Source organism: Malaclemys terrapin, chromosome 2, assembly GCF_027887155.1.
Source record: "Malaclemys terrapin pileata isolate rMalTer1 chromosome 2, rMalTer1.hap1, whole genome shotgun sequence".
In the NCBI taxonomy this organism is placed as follows: Eukaryota; Metazoa; Chordata; order Testudines; family Emydidae; genus Malaclemys; species Malaclemys terrapin.
The window spans coordinates 50,950,150-50,969,213 of NC_071506.1; the positions used below are offsets into that span (position 1 = coordinate 50,950,150).

Genomic DNA, 19,064 nt, shown 5'->3' on the forward strand with positions numbered 1-19,064 from the left:
AGATGTGGAGAAATTGGAGAGGGTCCAGAGAAGAGCAACAAGAATGATTAAAGGTCTTGAGAACATGACCTATGAAGGAAGGCTGAAAGAATTGGGTTTGTTTAGTTTGGAAAAGAGAAGACTGAGCGGGGACATGATAGCAGTTTTCAGGTATCTAAAAGGGTGTCATAAGGAGGAGGGAGAAAACTTGTTCACCTTAGCCTCTAAGGATAGAACAAGAAGCAATGGGCTTAAACTGCAGCAAGGAAGGTTTAGGTTGGACATTAGGAAAAAGTTCCTAACTGTCAGGGTGGTTAAATACTGGAATAAACTGCCTACGGAGGTTGTGGAATCTCCATCTCTGGAGATATTTAAGAGTAGGTTAGATAAATGTCTATCCGGGATGATCTAGACAGTATTGGGTCCTGCAATGAGGGCAGGGGACTGGACTCAATGACCTCTCGAGGTCCCTTCCAGTCCTAGAATCTATGAATCTATACCTAGACATACACAAATCTTTAACCGTCCCGGGACCCCACCACCTCCTGAGACCCTCCCTTTCCCTATTCCCCTCAGTGCTAATGTGTTTTTTCGTTTGTCCCTCTCCTCCGGTTGTTGTTTTTTTTTTAAAGAATTGTTTTGATTTGAAAGCAATCTTTATTCCATTAATTGAAAGCAAACAGAGCCCTGCAAAGCAACACGTAATTTTCTTAAACCTTCATAGTGCATCGTCTGCACCAATCACAATCACCTTCTAGCATTACGAGCACTGCACTCCCGAGCATAGCAACAAATATTAGTGGCTTTCAGCTTCAAATTGCTGCCTCGAGGCATCCCTGATCCTTATGGCCCCGCGCTGTGCCCCTCTAATAGCCCTGGTCTCTGGCTGTTCAAATTCAGCCTGCAGGTGCTGAGCCTCAGCAGTCCAGCCCTGAGTGAAGCTTTCACCCTTCCCTTCGCAAATATGAAACGTACAGCACATGGCTATAAGCATAGGAATATTGTCATCGACCAGGTCCAACCTCCCATATAGGCAGCACTAGCGGGCCTTTAAACGGCCAAAAGCACATTCAACAGTCATTCTGCACTTGCTCAGCCTATTGTTGAACCACTACTTGCTGCTGTCAAGGTGCCCCATGTATGGCTTCATAAGCCACGGCATTAAGGAGTAGGCAGGGTCTCCCAATATCACAATGGGCATATCAATTTCCCCTACGGTGATCTTCTGGTCCGGGAAGAAAGTCCCTGCTTGCAGCTTCCTGAACAGGCAAGTGTTCCGAAAGATGCGTGCATCATGCACTTTCCAGACCAGCCTGCATTAATGTCTGTGAAATGCCCTCAGTGATCCACAAGCACCTGGAGAACCATTGAGAAATATCCCTTCTGATTAATGTACTCGGCGGCTAGGTGGTCTGGTGCCAGAATTGGAATATGCGTGCCATCTAGCGCCCCGCCGCAGTTAGAGAAGTCCATTTGTGCAAAGCCATCCACAATGTCATAGACGTTGCCCAGAGTCACAATCTTTTGGAGCAGGATGCGATTAATAGCCCTGCACACTTTTGTCAACACCAGTCCAGCGGTCGACTTTCCTACTCCAAATTGGTTAGCGACCGATCGGTAACAGTCTGGAGTAGCCAGCTTCCACAGTGCAATCGCCACGTGCTTCTCCAACTGCAGGGCAGCTCTCATTCTCATGTCCTTGCACCGCAGGGCTGGGATGAGCTCATCACACAGTCCCATGAATGTGGCTTTCCTCATCCAAAAGTTCTGCAGCCACTGCTTGTAATCCCAGACGTGCATGACGGTGTGATCCCACCAATCAGTGCTTGTTTCCCGAGCTCAGAAGCGGCTTTCCACTGTGGTCAGCACCTCCGTGAATGCCACAAGCAATCTCGTGTTGTAGCTACTATAGGTGGTGAGATCAATGTCGAACTGTTCTTGCCTTTGTAGTTTAAGGAATAACTCCACTACCACTTGTGATGTGTTAGTGAGAGCGAGCAGCATATTGGTCAACAGTGCGGAATCCATTCCTGCAGACCGAAGAGTGTGCAGTACACAAACTGTTGAAAGATAGTGCCAAATGCGACGGAAGCCAAATGCTGGGATGCGAAGCAATGCATGATGGGGACAGGACCCAGGATGCCCTGCAATCCCATTCACCTCCCCCCAACTCTTAGCGGCAAAAGAGGAAGAGATGCTCTGTGGGACAGCTGCCCAGAGTGCACTGCTCTGATTACTGCTGCAAGTGCCGCAAGTGTGAAAACGCTATTGCGCCGGCAGCTGACAGTGTGAACACACAACAGCGGTTTCCCTTCAGCACTCTGAGTGGCGCTGTAACTCTGCCACTGTAGACATACTCTTAGAAGTTCATTGTATTCAAAAGGCAAATGTTTGTTGTGGGACTGTATGTAATGTCTCCAGGGAGGAGACCTGACTAATGTAAACCCTAGGAAGTGCTGTGAGCTTCAACTGTTTGAAACTGTGAACTTTTAAAGTGAAGCGAGTTTCTTAGGAAATATCTGGAGGGAGGGAATGTAAATTTCTCACCTCTGAACCCAATCTTTTGATGCTACCTCTTGAGGAGGGGACCTTTTGTCTTCTGATCACCTGTTATGTGAGGCCAGATCAAATACCCAAAGGGTATAAGGAAGGGACTCTCAGATTCATGGGCATGATTGTTCCGAGGTAACAGTGTTATGAACCTGTGACCAAACAGAACCGCCAGTGTGGGGGTTGAAGGACTGTTCACCTGCTAGAGCCCTTGTTGAAGTGGGGAGTGATCTAGCTTATTGGCATGGGTGTAGGTTCTTTTATTGTTTTTAATGTGTTTTCTCTCTAATGCCTTTACCTTAATAATAAATGTGTTTGCATAGAAAGAACTGTGTGGTAAATTAACTGTAGGCGATTACATTGTTTGTTATCTCTCGGAAGGCAAAGCAGGCCTGCTGAGGCAGTCTGATTTGCTGGGGAATTCACCTTGTAGGCAAGGAACTTTGCAGCATGGAAATACCCTGATTAGGAGGAAGAAAGAGACATGGATCTGCACCCAAAAGAGGTGCTGGCTGGGGAGCTTAGAGTGGGTGCCATTACTGGACCATGGAAAGGGAATACAGCAGCATTATCCCTGAATTGGGATGGCAATGAGGTAGGTAGACCATGGGAATGCACTACAGCAGTGGCGGATTAGCCAATGGGGCCTGTGCCCAGGGGCCCCAGCCAATTGGGGGTGCCCTTGTGCCTCAACCCACTCTGCCCGCCTAGACTCCTGCTAGGGAGCAGGGTTGGGGCATGGGGGCTGGCCCCACTCCTGCCGGATTGGGGCATGGGGGCTTGCCCCACTCCCTGGCAGGAGTGCCGGGTGGCAGAACAGTGTAACTCCCCATGCCTTAACCCCATTTCCCTGGCAGGAGCGCAGGGTCCCCACTTGCTCTGGCCCAGGGCTCCACAAAGGCTTAATCCACCTCTGCATCACAGAAGCAGGAATGAAAGCTAGCACAATGATGAGGAAGAGGGGAGGCCCGCGGAGATGGAGAGCACTAATGGGGGTCCGCTGGGCCACAGGGAACAGCGAGAGCGCGCGCTGGATAAATGCATCTGCCCCAAATCTGCCCGGCCCCAGAATCTGCAGAGTCCCCGCTTGTCACGTCCCCTGAAATCCCCACTGTCCTGCCAGTAACGTTACAGGGAGGCCGGGTCCTCCGCCACCGAGAACATCCCTCTCCCCGCTGTGCTGCGGGCACCCACGGAATGCGGGGCGGGGGCTGCACAGCACTTGCAAAGCGGGGGAGGGGGGGGAGAGGGACGCCTCTTGGCTGGGTGCTGTCGCCTCGCGCAGGCGCAGAGGGACAGCCGGTCAGACAGCGCGGGGAGGAGAGTAAATCGAGCAGAGGGGAGGGAAGGGTTAACACTTACCGCAGATGCCGGCGAAGGGCTTCCGCCTGCTCGCGCATGCGCACTACCTCGGGCTGGTTCTGCGGGGGTCACTGACTCACCACCAGCACGGATAAGGACCCCGGCACGGGCTGTGTGAGGTAAGCGGGGGGGACGGGACTCCCCGCCCGGGGCTACCCGGCATCCGATTGCCGCGGGCGGGTCGGTGTCAGCCGGTGTCGGAGCCGGCCCAGCCCAGCTCCCCCCCCCCCCCCCCCCCCCCCGCGTCCCCGGCAGTGGCCGAGCCCGGGCGGCGCCCGAGGGGCAGAGTGTAGCGGCACAACCAGCAGCCCTCCGCTTTTGCAACTCGTCGCAGTTCCCGCCACGCGGACGTGACCTTCTTGGCTACTTCCCAGGACTTGCTACCGCCTGGTCCGGGGGTTGCGGGTTAGGCGGGATGAGGCTTTGGGTTGAAAACTGTCACGATTTGCTTCCTCCTTGTGTGTCGTCACCCCGGCCCGCGGTGTGTGGGAGCCCGCTCCGGGCGGGGGCGGGGGCTGCGGCGCTCCGGGGTCGCTCCGTAGCGAGCCCCAGCCGTTACTCGGGGTTTGAAACCCTTCGTGGCTGCTCCCCGCTGTGACTGTTGCCATCGGGCGGGCGGCACCTGGATGCGCGGTGGCTCCGAAGTGGATTGAAGTAAATCAGAAGAGGGCGCTCCCGTTGCACAACAAGTGCCCACGCAGGGACTTATGCCGGGCTCAGTATCAGAACAGCTATTTTGGTCAATTCCCATTTGTAGGCAAGCCCTCACTCCCAGTAACCCATGCACACCTCTAGTGTCTCCCCAAATACCCCCTCCAGCTGCCCCCCGCCCGCCCCGGGCAGTCTCCTCTCTTGGGGAACCTGAAATATAGTAACTTCACCCATTATCATGATACATCTTTACTGGCTATATAACCTTATTCTGCTTAATGCCGTTCTTACTAAATCCAGTAGCCTAACATGATTATTTTTCAGAGTAACAGCCGTGTTAGTCTGTATCCGCAAAAAGAAGAACAGGAGTACTTGTGGCACCTTAGAGACTAACAAATTTATTAGAGCATAAGCTTTCGTGGACTACAGCCCACTTCTTCGGATGCATCCGAAGGTGCCACAAGTACTCCTGTTCTTCTTTTTATGATTATTTTTACATGTCTACAACTATTTTTATTGTAAGTGTTATGATATTTAACGACAATGCCAGAATGCTCTTAATTCAACAGATCCTTCTGCCATGGAGAGAATACTTTGCATTGCATTGCTTTTTAGCAATCCCTTTCTCAGTTTCAGGAGCAGTATTGATGGAGTGCTGTGGTGGATCCATCAGGTTTAGAGCACTGTTCTCCAGAATAGGTTTTGGAGTACTAGGACTATACTCTCTGTTTTAAATAAATAAATAATCCCTGGAAATGCCAGAGGTTCCTACAGTTCACTTAATCTAGTGGGTCATACACTAATTTTATGTCATTAAAATTAATCTTATCTAAAATTATTGTGTAGTACATTATATAGAACACTGCTTGTGCAAACTAACCTAAATTATAATATTGATGATGTGTTTTCATACTGGTGCAGAATATCTTGAGGATGTAAAAGCAAGTGTGTACTAAATAACTGATATTCTGTAACTTTTTCTATGTGGAATTAACCATTTTTGAGGGGTCTGTGTGTGAAATGTATCTCTAAAATAGGACAGCTACTTATTTTGCACTCTGGTTTTAAAATGTCTGAAACAATTTAACCCAAAGTTGGTTTAAAAATAGTCGGCCAGTTTTATATCCAAAGCAAATTATAGTGAAAATTCTAACAATTTGACTGAGCATTAGACATTGTCTAAAAACATGATCATAACACCACTATGGCCCTGATCCTGCAAAGCCATATATTAGTGCTGAAGTTTACACATGGTGAGTACTCCCATCAAAGTTGCTGACTGCCCACCGTATGTAAAGTTAAGCACGCATGTATGTCTTTCCAGTTTCAGGGTCTATGCTTAATAGTGTCTTGGATTTAATCTTGCCTGCTTGTTTTTAAAAGTATAGAAAAATAATAATAATGATATAAACTTTAAATTACCCAACAATACACGAACAACGCAAAGCTTTAGTGTTTTCATGAATTAACCCCTGTACTGTGGAGAACAGGCAAGCTTTCATTGTCCAGCATTTTTGTATGAGCATAAATTCCAGCAGAGAGGGGATGTTGAAGTCAGAAACAGGTCAACAATTATGGAGGACTTGTAAAACTTTCTATATATAGTAAGAGCTTTATCTGGCATGTTGGGGAAATGGCAGGTGCTGGTTAGTCAAAAATTCCGGTTAACTAAGAGTTATACTTACCAATGGAAGGAGGGAGTTTGGGCGTGGGAGGGTACTCAGGGGTGGGGGTTGGAGTGTGGAAGGGGTTTCGGAGTGCCAGATCCAGGTGATGCTCACCTCAAGCAGCGACATATCCCTAGGCAGAGGCGCGGCCTGGCGGCTCCGTGCGCTGCCTCTGCCCACAGGTGTCACCCTCACAGCTCCCATTGGCCATGATTCCTGGCCAGTTGGAGCTGCGAAGCCAGCGTGTGGGGTGGGGGTAGCACACGGAGCCCCTGTGGCCGTTCTTCTGCCTAGGAGCAGCAGGGACAACCAGACCTCTGGCAACGCCATTGAAGATTTGTATTGGGAGATATCAGAAATGCCTATTTCTAGAGCTTTCTGGTTGATGAAGTGCCAGATGACACAGCTTTTACTGTATTAAGTATCTGTGTTAACAAATCTACCCAATAGGTACTGTACCTAGGATAAGATGGCTGATCCTTGGCAACAATGCATGGATTATGCAGTTACTTTAGCAAGAAAGGCTGGAGAGGTATGTAAACTTACTTAAAAATTACTGTCTGTTTCTAGAGAAACTCATGTATGTCTTATAGGGGAATTTTACTTTTAGGTTTGCCCAGATATTGCACCTCTATATTTTGTCAAAAACAAACATAAATTAGCGTAATCGTCTAAAGCAAAATGACATTAAGTTAGAAATAGGAAGGTATCCTGTTCTCGATTGGGCTAATTTAGGAAAAAATCTTTGCAACGCCTGAGGCTGATACTGAGCAATGATTTGTGGTTTATCCTTTCTCCTTGTTGCACAAACGCTTTTGGTACCTTAAATTTGGTTAAAAGTGTTTCCCTTTAAGTTCCCTTGCTGCTGTAGCAGGCAGCATCTCATTTGTCCCTCATACCACTGTCTTTTTGTCTGAACAGTTTTGTACTGTACTTCAGTGTGCATGGCTACTGGCAGCATTTTCTGAGTGGTTTTTCCATAGTTCTGTGTCTCTTCTCACAGGAAGTCTGCTTCCACTATGGTGCCTCTCTAGCCCTTGGACAGACAATTTGCCTCCTTCTTCCCTCCTCTCCCTTTCATTGAGGCTCTCTCCCTTGCCAGGCAACAGCTCCTGCTCTCTCACTATAGGTGGTTTGCCCCTCCAGCTGTGGTCTAACATGGCAGGAGAGCAAGAAAAAGAGCTAGCAGATCTCTGAGGAGCCATGGGGTAGGGTGGATGGCCAGGTCTCCACTTCCTGCCTCTGCTTCTATACAGTAGCCTCTTACTGTGTATCCAGGTAAGACGAGGGCATATACCAGCCACACAGTCTTCAGAATCACAGTAAATATTGAAGTCCCTTCAACTGCCTCAGTAAACATTCCTTCAAACAAAGGTTCATCTCATTTCATTAGAAGTCCTCAATAGGATTTTCTTGGCTGGGAGGTAGAGATTCAGTCACATGTGCATGGCCTGGCCTGAAAATAACTTACCTAGGTGCAGCGTTTAGTGTTTCATTACAGCTTTGTAGCATTGATAATACTCTTACAATATTTTAGCAAGAAATTTTAAAACAGCTCCTAAGAAAATGGAGCCGACCGATGTTCCATCTTTAAATGAGATTACTTGCAGTACATAAAGTTAAGCACATGTGTAAATTAGGATCAGATTACTACAGTCAGAAAAGAATAATGATGTGTTGAACTTTCCTGGAAGCCATAATAATAATAATAAATATTAAATAATAATAATAATTTCCTGAAGTTTCTTATAAACAAAATAATATTCTTTACAGGTAGTCCGGGAAGCATTGAAAGAGGAAATATCCATTATGGTTAAAAGCTCACCAGCAGATCTAGTGACAGTCACTGATCAAAAAGTGGAAAAAATGATTATTTCTTCTATAAAAGAAAAATATCCTTCTCACAGGTACAACTTCTATTGATATTTTAATTGCTACTCATGGGAGAAGAGGAAATGGTGGGTGAAGGGCTAAAGTATGGAGTCTTTTTTTTTTTTTTTTTTTCTCAAGGAAATTTAATATGAGATTGCCAGGAAGTTAAGGAAGAACTCCATAACTTCAGATGTGAAATATTTAAGTGGCACTTACTATAAGGTCCGTAGAAGTACTTCTGATTTTCTACTTGTACCTGACAGTGTGTAGTCATAGTACACTTTGGCACAGGAAAAGGCCTTCTGGTCATACATGACCAATAGTTGAACATATTCTCTTCAGAGTTTTTAATTATATCCCTCAACCTTCCCAGTTCTTCAGAAATAAATGGTTTATTGAATGAGAATTTCATATATTTTGCTTAATTGACGATCCTCCCCAAGGCAGCCTCCCAATTGACTTATTGCTTATGTTTAGTTTACATAAAACAACTTTGCCAAAATTCCCTGTTGTCCTCTAGTTTCTTACATCCTTATGTGGTACTATGACCTCATGACACCGTATATATTGAAAAATGGTAAACCAGACTGCTCTAATAAGAAGAGAAACTTCAATGTTATGTCTAAAATAATGCTAAATTTTGTAAACTAATATTAAAGGATAGAAACATTTTTACTAGCTCGACCATTGTGCCTCCTTATCTCCAATACCACAAATATCATTCCTCAACAGGTAGCCCTCTAGCTTGCTAAGATACCAGTTGCAATTTAGCTGTTTTCAGATAAATTTCAGATTAATAATTGCTGTTTAATTTTCAGGTTACATCTGGTTTTCTTTTAAGAATGATAAACATCACCCACTGCAAAGTTAAATTCTAGCCTCTTAAACTATTCGTGTTTTAAATATATTTTGGCTACTCTAGTTTCATTGGAGAAGAATCTGTTGCAGCTGGAGAAGGCAGTACCTTGACAGACAATCCCACGTGGATTATTGACCCTATTGATGGAACTACTAACTTTGTACACAGGTATATCTGTTTATTTTGTCCATGATTACTACTTAAATTGGGCAACATTTAGACTAGAATTTTTTTTGCTGTTTCTTTGGAACCATTTAAGTAACCATGTTTAATGGTGTTTCCAATTGTGTTCATTGCATCTCTTTATAGATCTTGAGTTTCTTGCTTATATTTGATTAGAAACAGCCAGGCAAGAGTAGCAGTGCTTCTGCAAGTACTATAATGCTCTCAAATAGAATGTTTTCCAGCTGTAACCAACAGTTGGCATGCCTTGAGAGACTAGCATTATATAGTATAATTAGTACAAAGTTAGAAGAAAACACCCATTTTGCTGCAAATATCAACCTGAAAGTTTGAAAGCAAAAGATGCAGTATTAACAAATAAACCCTATGTAATTACAGTTCGCATTGCTGAGCCTGTTTGGTGACGAAGGGTAGCTTACACCCTCCATATTTCCTCTGTTATTACATGGCTGGAATACAACTAGGACTTTAAAAAATGTATAGTAACAAAAGAAACATAATATCTCAATTATAAACTAGTAAAATATTTTGTTTTGTTTTGAAGGTTTCCATTTGTGGCAGTTTCGATTGGCTTTGTTGTCAACAAAAAGGTATATTTATTTTATTACTTAACATCCAACAGAGAAATAAAATCAAATTCATAACCTATTATTAACCACCACTCTCTTTATGTAAAACTGGCATTTCCACACTAATGGAAAAGAAACCTTTCTTCTTTGCAGATTGAATTTGGAGTTGTATACAGTTGTGTGGAAGACAAAATGTACACTGGCAGGAAAGGAAAAGGTGCATTTTGCAACGGTCAGAAGCTTCGAGTATCCGGACAAGAAGGTGAGTTGAACTGAGAAGCTTATTTTGGGAAGGGGAATGAGGATGGAAATTCTTACATTTATTTTTTCCAAAATATAATTATTAGAAACCATTGATGTATAATGTCTCCTTTTCTCATAGCTATTCCTCACTCACATACCTGCACAAATGTACACTTATTTACCCATAGAGTGTAAGCCCTTTGAGGAAGGATCCCATATTTTGTTTTCTTTGAAGCACATAACATGCTTGTGAATGTTATAAAATAAAAGTAAAATTAAGAAATTTGGGAGTTTTATCTATATTTGTTAAACTGGTCTGTTTAGAAACGGTGACAAATCTACCAAACAATTAGTCTTATTTCAGCCCTGAACCTGCGAAACATTTAAATTGTAGGCCTAACTTTAGTTGTACCACTGTTCACCTGTTTCTCAATTTACATGAAATTAAGTCCATGTTTAAATACTTGGCTGCATTAAGACCTTAACGATTTGAAAAATGTTCCGATTCTTATTAAGAATCGCAATTTGCGATTATAAGTAACCCCAGTGAACACATGCACAAAGTGAGACTGGATAGTGCTGCCTTTTTTCCTTCCTGTTAGTGTCTAGCCAAAAGTAGTTACTTCTATGCTATATTGAATATAAAGTGAACATGTGAGATGAATGTTTATTACAATGAGCAATCAGTGAAAGTGCATGATATGTTTAAATATTGTCCTTATATAAGTCAAAGTGTTGGGAAAAAAAATTGTCACTTTTTCCCTTCCTAGATATTACAAAATCACTTTTAGTAACAGAAATGGGATCTAACCGTGAACCAGAGACTTTAAAGATAGTTCTTTCTAACATGGAAAGGCTTCTCAGTATTCCTGTTCATGGGTAAGGTATTTTTTAATTTGTTTTTCGTCTTCTGCTTGAAGCTTACACCAAACATGATTTTTAGAAAGGAAAGTGGCAGTCAAACTCAGCTTTCTTTGCTATAATTTAAAAAAAAAAAAAAAAAGGATGATACAATTTAAATCAAGCTGTCTTGTGGCTTTTACCAAGAAACTGTACGTAAGAGACAAGATTTACGCAACATTGTTATTTATCATGATGAGAGAGAGGCATGGAGGTAGTTTGACTTCTATATTTGGAGGGGGGGGAGGCGGCTCCAGTCAGGCCAGTGGGGTTGCGTGTGGACAGGGAGCCATTTCCGATTGGGTGATTCCAGGGGCTACTTAAGGAGCTGAAAACTCTAGCTTTTTGCAGATAACTTAAAAATTAGCTGACAAGAGCACTATATCTAATTCCTGTATAAAGAATGAAAATTAAATAAAGGGACAGTGGTTAGGTTTAAAAATTTTAATGTATATTCTTACTTTGTTACTACTCTTGAATACAGCAGTTGAAACAATTGTAGAAAAATCTGATTGTCTATCATTTATGCTACTTACTTTTTTGCAGTTCACCAAGCATGGAATAGAACATTTAACTTTTGGAAACACCCTACTAGGGCAAGGCCCTTTGAGTTTATACTGCACCTGCCTGGAGCTCTAGATGTGTTACCCTAATACAAATAATAATAGACTAGAAACTGACTTTAAACAGGAAAGTGTCAGTTTCACTCAAGTCATTTTCATTTCAATTTAAAGTCAACTTACTTTCCAGAGGCTCTTAAACACAATGTTGCAGTGATTGAGTTGCAGTTCTCACAGGAGAATATTTAAAACCAAACACCGAGAAAATTCCATATTTTAAAGTTGAGAAAAAAACAGACTTGTTTATTATTTAGAGTTTGTGTATATGTATATATACATTTTTTTTGAAGTACCATTCTGTGTTTGGACACTGTGCCTCAGTTCCCATTGCTGTAAAATGGAAAAAAACAACACCTGCCTGCCATATGGAATTAAAAGGATTAGATTGATATCTGTGGAGCAGGAACTGGGTGGTCTTAATGTTTTGTATGATGCCTAGCACAATGGGGGACTCCTACTGGTTTAAGGTCTTTGTGTGCTACCATAACATTAGTCAGCTTTTGAGATGCCCACTGGTGGTATCTGAAGGGAATTTACTTGGTGAGTTGGATGTCGGTGGAGTACAGGTCAATCTCTAGGTTGACCCAAATAACAGCTTTCATCCCCCACGAGCTCAGCACCTACTAGCAGAATTTGCAGCATAGCATGGACACCTACGTGTCCTTGAAGCTGCAACCACTAGTGAACATGATGGCTCTGGACCAGAAGGGTCTGTTCCCGGCCTCTTCCCATGGAGAGGAGAGGTTACTCCCTGCTTCTCTGAGGGAAAACTGACCCCAAGACCCACTTAGCTGCTCCTAGCCCCCCAGCCTTCTGCAGCTCCCCCTCCCTCAGAATCCTTGCACTAGGGACTGTTCCCTCTCAGCTGCTCCTCCCTCAGGACACAGCCCTATGCCCTCTCCTCTCCCTTCCCCTGAAGATTGACTGCCCCCCCCCCCCCCATGGCTCCAATATCCTCATCACAGGAGGCCCTGTGCTTTCCGTTTCCTTCCCACCACTATGCTACCACCACCACTGTAGACCCTGTGCTCCCCCTCCTTGCCTGCCCCACCCTGAGAGACCTGCTCACTGCCCCGCTACTATTGGTTCGGAGGGTTGTCATTTCATATAGTCTCAGCTGCTGATTGGTGGAGGGGGACGGGATGGGTGAGCTAGTGCAGCAGAGGAGGAAACTGACAGGGGTGAATCCCCGGCTCCTGGAGGAAGGGACCTGACTGCACGGTGCTGCAGCGAAGAGCTCTTCCTGGGGCAGGGGTGTGCACCATGAGCAGACTTCTGGTACAAAACTCAGGGGTGAGCAGGTGCCCCCCCCACCCACCCTGTCCCTCTTAAACGGTGAAAACGGTGGCCCTGTGTGGAGGAGGGAAAATTCTGCACCTGCCTGATTTTGCAGTTTGAGGGGGCAACGCCTGCACCTCCCCAAATTATGCCCATGGAGAGAAGTACTAAACTTTGTAATCTCAGCTATTCTTACAGATCCTCGTGGCTTTGTTTAAACCCAAGGCCTTGAATAGAAAAAAAAATGAATAGGAATTTACCTTGAAAAACCCGCTTAACTAACTATTATTTAGAAAGTAGGATATATAGTACAAAACCATGCCAATCAAAACACCATTGAGGATTTAAAGACTTTGGTATATGCTTTGAACTAAACGTTAGTTCTCTGGTCTAAAAAGTATCATTTTATACTGGGTTCTAAAAACGAAGTCTTCTATTTTTTTCTGAAATCCATGTTTTCTACCTTCTGGTACAGAGACATTTGAAAAAGTCATGTGAAATCATAGAAACTAGATACAAAGAAGATTTATCTAGGTTCCCCTTCTCTGATGTAACTAAGGAGAAAAATCAGGAGGTAAAAAAAATGTAACTATTATGTAGAGCTTTTCAGAGTTGTTGGTTTTTTTTTCTTTTTCCTGCAGACAAAAAAAATTCAGCCATGGACTGTGTTTTTTTTTTTTTTTTTTTTTTTTTTTTTTTGGTTTTTGGCCAAAAAAAATTTCCACAAAAATCAGTTTTCCACAGCCAATTTTTTTTATCATAAACACAGTTTCAATGGATACTTTTTGACCAGCCTTACTTGTGTGTATATATGTGGCTTTAAGGGTCCAGTCATGCACAAGCCGTAACCCAGGTGGGGCAAGAAGGGCAGCCGCCAAGGGCACAAAACAGTGGAGGCAGAAAAATGATGATGGAAAAACGGTAGTGGTGCAAATATGCTTGTTCACCCAGGGCGCTAAAATGCCTAGTTACAGTTCTGGTCATGCAACTTTTATTCACACGAGTACTCTTACTGAGTTTAGTGGGAATATTTACATGAGTAAGGATTGCAGGATTGGGCCCGACCAGGAAATATCCTTTCTTCCAGGTTTCTTAGACTCCTTTCTGGTTCCTTGAGCACATATGCCATTCATACTTCCACAAAGATTTTTGATATAATGAAACAAGGTATCACCTGTCTATACTTGAATTCAGATTTTACATTTTCTGTGAAATGAAGAGTTAAACTACCTTTGCTCAGGGCACAGTAGTATCATCTGTTCCATTTTGAATCTTCACTTTGAAGTTCTAAGCTGCCAGCTATATGCTGTTTGTAAATCAAGGGTCACAGATGATTAACTGGCTCTTGCCATGACTTGAGCACCACCCTGCTTTATATAACAATTCAATCTATATTTTATTGATAACTGTCTGATATATGAAAATATGTGATGGCTTTTAGTGAACTTGTCAGATAATTGTACAACTGGTTCAGGGGCAATAATGCTGATAAGAGCACTGTGAATATGAAACAGAAAAGAATATTGAAAATGTCCTCTTTATAGCTGATTTACGTTGCATAGTTGTTTGTTTTTTTTGTGAGAATTACATTTACGTTTTTGTAAAAGTCAAGAAAACTGCTTATTGACTCAGTTGTGAAAGCTAAGTAACTTTTCCAATCAGACAACAATTTAAATTGCACATTAATTAGCACTCACAAAGCAAAGTGGACTATCCATTATTTCAAAAGTGGATATTTTTAATAATGTTTTTCCTGGATTATTTAAACACACCTCAAGCTTTCACCTTGAAAGCAATTTTGAAAGTGATTTCCTTTAAATTACTTTATTACTCTTTCTTTTTAACACTAGTTAACTGAAATCTGGGAATGAATGCATGCACACTTGTTTGCAATTAGGATAAAAAATAAGCAGGAGAAAACAGAGGAACTGGCTTATGTCTCACAAGTAATATGCCTTAACATTAGCCTTAGTTTCCTTCTTTGCTTTATTCACGCTGGCTGGTATACACTGTTTGGTTAGTTTTAATATTTTGATGTTCCCGTAAACTACTCTCAATTAATGAATCTTGTATCTGTTTTAGGATTAGAGCTGTTGGTACAGCAGCTGTAAACATGTGCCTTGTGGCAACTGGTGGAGCTGATGCATATTATGAGATGGGCATTCATTGCTGGGATATGGCAGGAGCTGGAATTATCATTACTGAAGCAGGTGGAGTGCTGCTGGATGTATCAGGTAAATGAAGGGGAACCTTCAGGAAATTGTTTTTTTGTTTTTTTGTATTTTTAATCAACCACCTGGCAAACTATAACGATGACCCATATCAGTAAGATTTTCAGCCATCCTATTATCTGGGTGGTTCTTAACTCTATTAAACAGTGTTTCCATCAAATTAATGCACAGGGATAGTTGTCACTTGTTTTATCCTTTAGTTCACTTAGCAGAAGTTCTTGCTCACTAGCATTGAGTCTTTTGTAGTAGAATCATTCCCTGTTAGGATATGAAAGTCCATAATAAGTCTGAATTCTTCTCCCAGATATTAATGTTAGGTACCAGCTGAACTCAATGAGACTTGTGCATGCTTATCCAGGGGCAGAACTTGATCTGAACTAATTACATTAGTTAAATACACCTCTACCCCGATATAACGCTGTCCTCGGGAGCCAAAAAATCTTACCGCGTTATAGGTGAAACCACGTTATATCAAACTTGCTTTGATCCGCTGGAGTGCGCAGCCCCGCCCCCCTGGAGCACTGCTTTGCCGAATTCGTGTTCTATCAGGTCGCGTTATATCAGGGTAGAGGTGTACTTACAATTTTTCTGTGCCAGTATAACAACTTTTTAATTCTGCCAAAGTGAAATGGTGCTATACATTCAACCACAGACAGTAAAACCCTTCCATGTTTGGGTAAGTGATGGCAAAAAGAGGCTTCAAAGAAAGTGGAGACTGTCTAGACCCACGCTAAGGGATAGTAGAGCTCCCACCCACCTCCATTGTCATGGTGGTCCCCATTTCTGATGGCCATTCCCTGTGCAGTGCAAGGGTCAATTTCTAGTTTTACCTCAATGATAGGGTCAAATTGGAGGTATGCAGGATTTACATCAGCCACAGGGCTGAAGTCACCCCAGTGAAACATCTCTTCAGCCACTCTCTGGGTTCCGTGGAGGATGCCTTCCCAATCTCCTTCAGCACACAGCTTTGTTGTTCTGTCTTTTCCCTGATTCATTTCTCACCAAATCCTTTACTGTTTCTCCAAACTAAAAATCAAATGTATGTGGTTTTTAAGTGAAACATGTTAAATGTCTGCTGCTTCCCTTATGCAACCATTAATAGAACACATTTCTAGTATTGTTAGGGGGTGTGCAGTATAAACCAAGTAGAGTTAGGAGCCCGTCCCCTTTGGCAGCATTTCCTAAGGTTGGGTAGCATGAAGAATTTGGTTGCTATATACATGAATGAGCCACTGGATTGTGTTTTACATTGTTAGTGTTGAGAATTTGATTTTACACACTGTAAAATATATAATTTTTTTTTTAAGAGTTGGATTTAATACAATTTCTGCTAGACTAAGTATTGCATTTTGACAGTTGATCTTAATTCTCATTTTTGTCAAGATTAAAATTCTTCTAAGACTATGAGCCAGTTACATTGTTGACTTTGTTTCTAGGAGGACCATTTGATTTGATGTCACGAAGAATAATTGCTGCAAGTAGTCGAGCCATAGGAGAGAGAATAGCGAAAGAGCTTCAGATAATCCCCCTACAAAGGGACGATGCCACAAATTGAATACCACAACTACACTTAAGTGTGGTAATACTAAGTTTGTCAACAGTTGTCACATACTCTGGGAATTTAGAAAATAACGTCCCATGTAAGGTCACATGTTGCACTTAAATGGGTAGTAATATACTTCTGAATATATCTTATTACAAATTGATTTCTAAATAGGGTTTTGAAATCAGACCCATTTGAAACTGTTATAGAACTGGTTCTAACAAAGTTTGCGGTTTGTGTAAATAAAACATCAGTTTTGCTGTAAATTTTATTTCCTATGTAGTATTATGGCTGCTTAAAAGAGTTAAAGGAAAAAAGGACACAATCCCATAAAAGTGATATTTAAAATTTATATAGCACACTGGAAGATAGAGAGCAACTAATGCTCTAAGTCATATGTTACAAAGAGAAAGTTTATTGCACCTGGTTCCAATTTTCTCATGGTTTTCCCCCAATGTGATCAAGGTTGATTGTTGCTTATGAGATTTTCATATAAAGCCTCTAAATTGTTACAGTGCTATCAGTCTGTCTGGAAGTTCTCACCGGTGAAGGAAATGTAGAAGTAGATCACATGATCCCAGACCTCACTTTGGAGACAATCACATTTAGTTTTTGGCACACTTCAGGACACTTGTATGTTATCACTGTGCAAGAGTGATTCAACAATGATTTCAGTTGCTATTGCAGGGAATATTTAGAGAAATACCTAGAGAAAAGAAGACACATTTATTTTTTAGACTTATGTGCCCATTACTTCTATAGACCTAACTGACCGCTGTTCCTAAAAAATAAGATGTAATGTGGAAGAAGAAAACTCTGTACGCACCTCCTGTCATGCCTTCAGGCAAAAGTCTGAGAAATGAAGTGGGTTTTATGCTAAATAGTTAAAAGCAAGACCATAAGCTAAATGGGTCCATTGGTTTCAGTTGATGCTGCCTCCTGCATATTCTCTACTTGATGTGTGTGTAGCTCTCATTAACTGTTTAGGGGATTTACTCATATATTTCCAGGAGAGAATCTACCTCAAAGTCTAAATACAATTTGAAATCCAAAAGATTCTCATAACTCATTGACCTACCTCCCAAAAAAACAACCCTCCCCACCCATTTTAATTAAAATTAAGACAGTAGTCCAGACTTTCATCTTAATTATTATTTGATCGTTATGACAGTAATGACCAGTCAGGATCAGGGTTCTATTGTGCTACATACTGTATAAGCACATATGAGGGCACAGGTCAAGCTCTAAAATTTACAGTTAAAGAAATTACAGTATTTTAAATCTTAATGCTAATTTTTCTAATTTCAAAGCCTAAAGGTTAGTTGTTCTTTGCAGTCTGAGTTATTTTTAGAATTATGTTGATATCAGTGGGTACATTGAACAGTTACTGTACATTTTAGAGTAAAAATTAGTCAGTTTAGGGACTGATTAGTAACTAGGGCCAAAAATTTCAGAAGTGTCCTCTAAATTTGGATGTCTAATTGAGACACCCCAAGTTATGATCACTTTTGAAAATACGTGGTTGTTTTTTATTTCTTACGCGCTGGTTCGGCGGCTGGCAAGACGCGATAAATCGAACCCAGAAGTGCTCCCCGTCGACTCCGGTAATCCTGCTCGGCATGAGGAGTACGTGTAGTGGACGTGGGGAGCCTGCCTGCCGCGTCTGGACCGTGGTAAGTTCGAACTAAGGTACGTCGACTTCAGCTACGTAATTCACGTAGCTGAAGTTGTGTACCTTAGTTCGAATTGGGGGGTTAGTGTAGACCAGGCCTTAGTGTGGAAAAAGGTGTTTTTGTATCTTAAAATACAAGCACCAGCAGGTATCTTGATAAATTTCCTTGGAACAGTTATATTTTGCTAGTTTTACAGAAATGTTTAATTAGAAACTCCAGTGCCAGGCCAACTTTAAACAACTAGCCCTAGTGGAGAAAAAGAATTGCATGATAATTCAGGGGCTAAGGAGAAGGAACTCATTAAAGTTTCATTTCTTGGGGGCCCTGTAGGAAAAAAATAATCAAAACCTTTTGAACTTCACCACAGCTTCATTGTTTTTAAATCTAAGATATGAATGTGATGTCTTAGCAGGTCTGCCCAATATATTTTCTCTATGGGTTTTTGTGAGAAATTTGAGTTTGAGTGTGAAATATGAACTGTGCAGAAGTTCTGATGTTAAACTGATTTGTTTTGTAAAATGGAAATGTATAAACTAGTACTTGATGTGAGAGATGTCTGCAATAAAAGAAAACATTGCTTTATTAGTGGATTGTCTGAAAAGTTTCTGTACATATTTGGTTTGTTAGATATTTTCATTCTGTCTTTCAAAATGCTAAAGGCGTTTAGACCATATTACACACACAATTGCTGCTGGCCAATTTTGATTAATATTAAAACTGTTTTTAATTATTAAAAAATAAAAAGAGGTCAAACTAGCAAACTTTGTATTCTGAAAAAGACGAGGAGTCCTTGTGGCACCTGATGAAGTGGGTTATAGCCCACAAAAGCTTATGCCCAAATAAGTTTTAGTCTCTAAGGTGCCACAAGGACTTCTCATTGTTTT

General features: G+C 42.0%; 1 protein-coding gene across 3 annotated transcripts; it reads left to right on the forward strand.

Moving 5' to 3' along the window:
• The first annotated feature begins 3,031 nt into the window (after nucleotides 1–3,031).
• On the forward strand, nucleotides 3,032–18,765 carry IMPA1 (inositol monophosphatase 1). 3 transcript variants are annotated; one of them, XM_054018557.1, is made up of 9 exons: nucleotides 3,032–3,124; nucleotides 6,660–6,741; nucleotides 7,983–8,116; nucleotides 9,004–9,108; nucleotides 9,668–9,713; nucleotides 9,846–9,954; nucleotides 10,706–10,814; nucleotides 14,816–14,967; nucleotides 16,401–18,765. In XM_054018557.1, the coding sequence occupies exons 2-9, from the start codon at nucleotides 6,679–6,681 to the stop codon at nucleotides 16,517–16,519; spliced, it is 837 nt and encodes a 278-aa protein (XP_053874532.1). In that variant the 5' UTR covers nucleotides 3,032–3,124; nucleotides 6,660–6,678; the 3' UTR covers nucleotides 16,520–18,765. The 3 variants fall into 3 exon arrangements, with proteins under 3 accessions (XP_053874532.1, XP_053874530.1, XP_053874531.1); XM_054018555.1 differs by lacking the exon at nucleotides 3,032–3,124 and adding an exon at nucleotides 3,906–4,010; XM_054018556.1 differs by lacking the exon at nucleotides 3,032–3,124 and adding an exon at nucleotides 3,940–4,000.
• The last annotated feature ends 299 nt before the right edge of the window (nucleotides 18,766–19,064 follow it).

What these genes read in the sequence shown, in the direction of transcription:
- IMPA1 (XM_054018557.1), top strand. Translation starts at nt 6,679, where the DNA reads ATGGCTGATCCTTGGCAACAATGCATGGATTATGCAGTTACTTTAGCA. An exon ending in CTCAGTATTCCTGTTCATGG is followed by an intron (nt 10,815 to 14,815) that starts GTAAGGTATTTT and finishes TATCTGTTTTAG; the next exon opens with GATTAGAGCTGTTGGTACAG. An exon ending in AGTGCTGCTGGATGTATCAG is followed by an intron (nt 14,968 to 16,400) that starts GTAAATGAAGGG and finishes CTTTGTTTCTAG; the next exon opens with GAGGACCATTTGATTTGATG.